Genomic DNA, 7,886 nt, shown 5'->3' with positions numbered 1-7,886 from the left:
TCAGCAAGGGAAAGGAGACCCTGGTTTCCGTTGCTGCTGGCTTTGACGAGTCCACATTTAATGTCGGACATATGGACATTGTACATATTTGTGTCTGTCAGGACTTGTTTTGGCATTTCCTCAACGCTAAGATGGTCATCATTGTATCTTCTCTCCAGGATCAGCTGTTGTTTCACTGCTACGTACAGTGAATCTCCCTGTGCCAGCACTCTATCGAGGGCAGCCGTGTTAAAGTGACCACCCTCATTCTCAAACGCAAGAAAAGTCAGGGACATGCAGGAACACTGATGATTTCTAGAGAAATCACTGTACCTCATGTCTGCCTGACTGTGGCTAGCCCTAACAACAACAACAACAGACTGACCCCCACTTACCGTCACACTTACCTTGACGCTCACCTGTAAAGATGTTAAAAGGTTAATTATTACTAAGTTAGTCACAATTAGTTATTAGTCTTATTAGTAGTTACTACCCATTATTGCCAGCATTGTTATTAATACTGTTAACTTTATTATTACTAGTAGTAATAGCAGCAGTCGTAACTAATCACATTACAAACTGTTGTAGAACGTTTTCAGCAAGTTTGTCAGATCAATTAAATAAATCTATAAAAAAGCTGACACAATCTTACATGTTATGGCAAGTATATTTGGCTACACATTACATTACATTATTCCTTGTTTAAAATTTAAACATGTTGAGACCATCGTGGTTTCTCCTTTGTCCCATGGTCTTCTAGAATAAAGTTTAAAGGCCCGGTCACACAGCGCTTTACGGCTTTATCACGGCCAAAACCCGTCAAAAAGTGCTCTCCCGTGAAGCAGACGATGTTGTTCGTGTTGATGTCGAAGTTAAGACGTGTTACAGTCGATATACAGACGTGACAGGACGCAGGGGAAAATCGGAACGGCGTCAGACGCGGCAAAAAGTTTTGGACTGCTCAAAACTTTAGACCGCGGACAACCACGGCCGGCACACGTGGTAAAGACGTGCAACACACGTGAAAAACACGTGATAATCAGTGTCCCGGCCGTTATTAAAACTTGGGGAGACGTGGTAAGACGCGAAAGTTTGGCGGTCTATCACGGGCAGAGCACGGTCATCGGACGGGTGTTACGCGTTGGTATCACGGGATATAGCGTGTGTTTAGCGGCTTATCACTGAGAAATGGATTTTTCCGCGTACATAGCACTGTCTAAGCCCGTTAAACGACGTCTCAAACAAGTTCTAAATTCGATTGATCACTGTCTAATCACTTCTGCATCACTTCTGATTTGCGGCATGTAAATACCGTAATTTTCTGAGACCTCGGCACTTGCAGTCTAAATGTCAAGGGGTGAACATGAACCCTCAACGCTGTGATCTCCTCATCTTAATGCTCCAGCACCAACAGAACCAACTGATACAGGCTCAACATATCCTACCGCTTTTATATGCACAGCAAGCCGCTCTTCCAACGACGCTGAGCCGCGGTTACCCGTGATTTGGCAGTGCTGCAGCAGTGAAACAGCCGCCGACGGCCATACCCCGTACAAAGCACGGCAAAGCCAAAATTGACCAAAAATTACCACTTACGACCACGTCCACCTGATTTTTGTATCTTTTTGTACGTGATATAGACGCGGAGTGCTGTGTGACCGGGCCTTAAAGGAGGATTTAAAGGACCTTTAAAGGAGGCTACTACCTTCACCACACTGACACTGCAGGATGTTGACTTTACAAGTACAGAGGTTTTCTGACCAGTATTATTAACTTAAGTTTATCAAGATCATATTTAGAAAACCTCTGTACCATTACTTGTGTTTATCTTTAAACAATTAATAAAACCATAAACTGTTTAGATTATACTACTCTGAATTATTTCTTCCTTAAAGGTTTTTTTATGCATTTGAGTTGAAATAAACCACACACACACAAGCACTTTATTAAACCCACGATAAACCCGAATGTAAATGTCCTGACCTCTTTACCAGGGGAGCTGGAGAGTCCATCGTCGATTATCCAGGGCCAGGAAGTCAATGAGGGAAATGGTGTCCATGTCTGTGATAAGTCATAACTCCAATTAATATTTGGACATGAGGAGACAACGCACCAAGTTGATACAAGAAAAGTTTTCCAAGTGTATTTCAATTTCTCACTGACATTTGTGTTGTGTGCAGAGAAAGATAATGCTATCAGATGTTAAATGAACCAGTTTAATGTAGTTACAACTGATTTTACAGTAAACATTCTGTGTCAACTGTGGAGTAAATACCTTAGCTGGGCGAGGAGACTGATGGGCCACATCTTTAATGGTCTTGGATGGTCCAGCCGGTGAAGGAGTCTTCATCCTGGGCACCTGAAAACAAATAATTTGATAAAATGAAGACTTTAATGACATCATGAACTTTACTTAATAGGAATAATATTTACCTTCGCAACCGGGGAACAGCAGGGGGTCTCCGGATCACCCAAACTGCAGGACAACCTGACTGGAGGGGACTCCATCAGCTGTTGACACACGAGAACAAACACGTTAAACTTCATGTCTCAGTGAACACAATGTGTGTTCTGTGTGAGATTGTGTCTGTTGTGGCAGAGAGTAACATACGTTGGTCACTGAAATTTGGGTGCGGGGGGATGGTCCGTCCGTGGTCCTGGACCGAGGAACCGGGCTGGAGGGGGCGTCGTCCTCCAGTCTCTGTGACAGCCTGGTTGGAGGGGATCCAACCAGCTGTCGACAGACGAGAACAAATACATCAAAATTCAGACAGACAGTCTAGTTATGTCTCCATGAAGACACCGTGTCAACTGTAAACATTCACTGTGTGTGTCAGTTGTGTAACATACGGTGTTCACAGGAGACTGGTGGTGGGGGGGGCGTCTCTCTGAGGTCCTACGACGCCTGGCTGCCGCTGGGGAGGCCACCTGCACCATCAAATAAAACATAGCATCAGTAACTGTAGAACAAGGAGAAACTTTAGAACACAGCCGAGAAGAGACGTCAGACAATTTACCTTCTTGCTCGCTGGAGGAGACCTGCAGTCCTCCACGCCAGACAGCCGAGAAGGAGACACCTCCTCCACAGCACGAAGGATCGTGCTACTGAACCACACTGGGTTCAGTGGGAGGAAGGACTCCTCCTGTGAAAGACAAAAAAAAAAAAAAAAAAACACCCGCATGAATATTTGTCTGGTCAAATATACAAAACTTTAAATATTAACCAGTTAACTTATTGTTAAAAAAATAAAAAAAAGTCACTCACCTGCTGCTGCGCCACGCTGGCCTGACCAGGAACCTGCGACTGGGAAAGTTCACATCACATTTGATTAAATAGATGCTTTTTAATTACAACTGTGAACCCGTTCACCAAAATGTACCCAAAAACATGTAAACACACAATATAATAAACTTTACTAACCTTGCTTCTCCGACCAACGACCTTCCACTGGAAGGGGTCAGGAGACAGAGGAGCACATACCTCGCCCTTCACAACCAGCTTAGGAGATACCTTCCCAAGTGGCTGTGAAGGAGTGGGAGACACCGGGGGAGGTGGTGGTGGTGTCTTGAGGAACTGCTCCGTCGCGGCCCACAGCAGCTGGGTGAGGATGCCCATCCCTTCACGGTCACTCAGGTGAACCTGCAGACATGACAACACAAATCCATTTACAGACAAAGTTCAACTACAAAAAGTAGCTCGTGTTGACTGGTTCATGTCAGCACGAGAAATTATAACAAATTAGACTTTTTCTATCACAGACATTCTACTTACGCCGTCTCTGCTCCACAGCTCCAAGCGCGTAAGGGGGAAGTGCTCCGCCACAGAGAAGTACCTCACACCTAAAAATATAAAAACGAAAAACATAAGTCATCACAACATCCACACATGCATTATGACTATGTTCATTACTATGTCACAGACATTAAGTACATTTCTTGTTCTTGTTTTATTGACATGATATTTTTACACACCCATACGAGCTGTCACGCGGTGGTACTCTTGGCGCAGGAGGACCTGGTACATCTCATCCTCCTGCAGGCGGGGGGGGAAGTCCAGCACAAAAACCTGTAGAAAACAAAACATGTTCGTTAACAATCGGCATTTTCATTCAAAATCACACATTACAATAACTACACATTAAAAGCTCATACATTGATTACTCTGAGATTAAACGTATCTCTAGTGTTGTCAAACTACTACAAATACAGGACAAGAGAGACATGAAAAAACACGTACCTCCGGCCAGCGGCTCCTCACAGCAGTGAGGAAACTTGCATAGTCGACGGCTGCCTCCTCGATGGTCCTGCTTGCAGTCAGGTTGTTGCTGGGGGCAAGAACACAGACCGCAGCAGGGGCCCGAGGAAGATCAGCATGCAGGACCTCCGTCCGCAGCTGAGCAGCGTGGGCCCCAGGGGTCGACATGACGCCAAACGAGAACTTACCCTCTGGCATCACGGCGAAACCGTCCGCGATGGACCGCAGGTGGGAGTCCCCGACAATCAGAACGAACTGCAACAACAAAGAAAATTTCTTTAGCATGAAAATCATTAATTCCTCTCAAGATCAATTGCTTTGTTCATAAACTGGACAATAACACCTTCTTGTCAGGAGACTCCGGCGGGATGACCAACTTGTGGCTCCGTCCTGTGAGCTTTGAAGTTGGCCACCTCAGCACCCGATGGCGGAACCCGGTACCGCGGCCTGTTTAGTAAAAGACAAAGCAGATAACGGTATTATTTAAATGAAAAACCAGGAAATGTCAAGAAATCACTCGTTTATACGAGTAAAACAGTACAAAAAACCAGTTTAAAAAGCTTAATATTGATGAATTAATTTATTGATCATTTAGGGATAAAACAGGTGGATACTCACATGGCCGAACTTTGGGAAGGACATCTCCCGTGCTCCAGAAAGGCTTGGCTGGGGGTGAAGATCCAACCAACTGATGAAAGATAAAATAATAAGCATAAGACAAAGACAAGTTCAAACAAAATACAATAAAAATTTAAAAAGTAATACAAAATACATTAAACCTCAGACAATGTCTCATATGAACATACGTTGCTGACTGGAGCTCGGGAGCAGGGGGGGTGGGTCTCCCTGGTCCTCGACCCTGTGGAAGGCTCCTCTCCGGCCGGGGGGGACACCGTCTGATGAAACATTAACATCAAAGACATGGCAGACATACAGAACTTGGCAGTTAAAAAGAAAGCGATTGATGTGACATTTCTACAGTTATTTTCATGCAGACAGTTGTGACACAGAAGCTTATCTACTGTGTAAATACCTTCAGGGGGAAAGTGGAGGGAGTCAGCTCCTCCAGGTCGAGCTTACTCCATCGGCGCCTGGCCGCCTCAGACCTCCTCCCCTTCCTTGGCATCCTGCTGGACAGAAGACAAAAAAAAAAAAAGAAAAAAAAAAAAGAAAAAACTTCTTGCAAAGTTTAAGTGACCTAAACCCTAACCTACCTTAACTACTTAACTTAAATTATCTAAGATAACCTAATATATTTTATATAAAATGTGATGGTGTGAGTGTGAACAAATCTGCTCCGGGAGTCTTGAGGATGACTTGAGTGCGATGAGTCTTGAGGGCGATGATTAGTCTCAGTCGTGAAGTACGTACAAACCTCTGATCACAAATCAAAGAAAACCTGCAATAAAAATAGAAATGTTCTTCTGTTACTTCGACTCATTGTGAGCAACAATCCAACAGCGTAACACACGTTAAACATGTTTACTTTTCATGGTGTGTGTGTGTGAGAGAGAGAGTGAGCACAGAGCAGTGCCTGTTGACTTATCAGTAAACTTTTCCCCCCTCAAGACAAATACTTACACTATAAACACTATAAATATCCCCCACAAATAAAATACTACTAACTTCAGCAAATATGCAGAATTTTATCACCAAAATGTACATTAATTACTAAAAGTCAAAGTAGTCATGTATGAAAATGCTCCCTTCTCCATTTAATCACTATAGGCTGTTAAATATATTACACTTAGGCAGTATACATTTTAACTCCATACCAAAACATTTAATCACAGTTTATCAATCATATTTAACATTTTACCACAGTTTAATACAACACTAGTCTGAATATATAGATAAATATATAGCTTTCAGCTTTAATGTAAACACCAGTTTAAATTAATGAAAGATCCAGCCCAAATTCATGAGTTTATCTTCAATAACCTGAATTTTGTTTAACCCTCCTAATGTCTTCAGGTCAAAAATGACCCGAAACTGTTTAACAGCAGAGTTAAGTTTTTTTTTTAACTTAATTTTATGACTTTTCCTAAAATGGCAACGGCTCGAGGTTTGTCGGTTTAAAATGGCGACAGCTCGAGGCATAGATATACATAGAAGACTAGATGCCTCACCGCGTATTCCAGGGCGTCCGCACAGGGCGGCCATCTTACCACAGACAAGCTTTTCCACAGAATTTGTGGTAAACTGAGGTAAGACCATTGAGGTGCTTAAATGTTTATACTCTTATCTTGCTGAAATTTTGATGTATATACAAATGGTTTGATTTCTTAAAAACATTATTAATGTGGTTGTAATTCTGGGTGCTTGAACATGCTAAAATCGTACCTTTTCTCTTCAAAAACGACTTACTGCAGCTTTTAGTCAAAGTTGTGTTTCATGCTAGGCTAGCTCGTAGCACCAAGTAATTTTACATGGAAGGTCTTGAGATAATATTTTCAAAAACTGAAGTTGCACTTGCACATGGTTTTCATTTTCGGGTTGGTTAATTGAAAACACTGGTTGTGTCCCTATTTTTTAAGCTTAGACTCCACCACATTGCCAAGATGACAACCCTTTCCTTCCAGAACAACAGCATGAGACAGAAGCACAACAAAGCAGTACACTCAAAAAAATAAAACATTGGATTTACTTAACTGAGTTATGGCAACGGGTCCCACGAAACTGTGGGAATTTAGATGTATTGAATACAGTTATGTGTTGAATAACTCAACATAACTGTATTCAATGCATCTAAATTAACACAGTTTTGTGGGACCGATTGCCATAACTCGGTTAAATAAATCCAATGTTTTATTTTTTTGAGTGTACTGTTTAAAGGGCATTAGCCAAATATACAGTATAAAAATTTTCAAGGGGTATGAAGACTTACGCAAGCACAGCCCAGCACTCACATTATGATTTACAGGAAATCAAAGTACTGACTTTGATGACAAGATGATGTGTGTGTGTGTTTTAATTGTAGATGTTTATATCAGTATGTTTAGTTTTATTTTAACTGCACATTGGAGCCTAGTCAAATGAAATTTCAATCTTCTCTGCTAACATATATTGACTTTGACATGATAATCAGCTTTGAATGTTCTTTTTGTAAATGTAAAGATATCTTTTTATCCTTGGAAGTATAACCACGTGATTAATTAAATGCTTTTTTTTGTCACAAACTACCGTGAGCCGCTGTCACTGTTTTATACTATTACTTACTCGGGCAGTGCATTTGTTATTATGCTATGATGTGAGTTCATATTTGTTATTATGCTATGATGTGGGTTTACATTTGTTATTATGCTATGATGAGTTTACATTTGTTATTATGCTATGATGAGTTTACATTTGTTATTATGCTATGATGAGTTTACATTTGTTATTTTGCTATGATGTGGGTTTACATTTGTTATTATGCTATGATGAGTTTACATTTGTTATTATGCTATGATGTGAGTGCATTAGGTTTTTGAGGTGGATGAAGTATTTCTGAAGTTTCAGAAGTGAGTAAGCTGTTTATTTAACTTTAGCTTCCCCTACGGCCCTATCACATGTAAAAATATTTTCACTAAAAATTGGAAATAAATTGTATGGTTATTTGTCCTAAGGCCGCAGTTATCCATAAGTATGCAGTGCTCGGCTTCTCACAGCA

The 7,886-nt window shown here is 41.5% G+C and overlaps 1 protein-coding gene across 1 annotated transcript; it reads right to left on the bottom strand.

The window, feature by feature from the left end:
• Nucleotides 1-1,857: 1,857 nt before the first annotated feature.
• Nucleotides 1,858-5,613, bottom strand: LOC132884642 (uncharacterized). The gene is made up of 15 exons (XM_060918481.1): nucleotides 5,268-5,613; nucleotides 5,041-5,130; nucleotides 4,853-4,922; nucleotides 4,578-4,681; nucleotides 4,217-4,489; nucleotides 3,952-4,045; nucleotides 3,752-3,819; nucleotides 3,401-3,619; nucleotides 3,245-3,283; nucleotides 2,997-3,122; nucleotides 2,830-2,907; nucleotides 2,591-2,713; nucleotides 2,413-2,490; nucleotides 2,255-2,338; nucleotides 1,858-2,040 (listed from the first exon to the last, which is right to left on the bottom strand). Exons 1-15 carry the CDS (start codon nucleotides 5,358-5,360, stop codon nucleotides 1,858-1,860), a joined length of 1,722 nt encoding a protein of 573 aa, XP_060774464.1. The 5' UTR covers nucleotides 5,361-5,613.
• Nucleotides 5,614-7,886: the final 2,273 nt, after the last annotated feature.

The sequence above is a fragment of the Neoarius graeffei genome, chromosome 4 (genome assembly GCF_027579695.1).
Source record: "Neoarius graeffei isolate fNeoGra1 chromosome 4, fNeoGra1.pri, whole genome shotgun sequence".
Lineage (NCBI taxonomy): Eukaryota > Metazoa > Chordata > Actinopteri > Siluriformes > Ariidae > Neoarius > Neoarius graeffei.
This window is presented reverse-complemented; position numbering and strand designations above follow the sequence as displayed.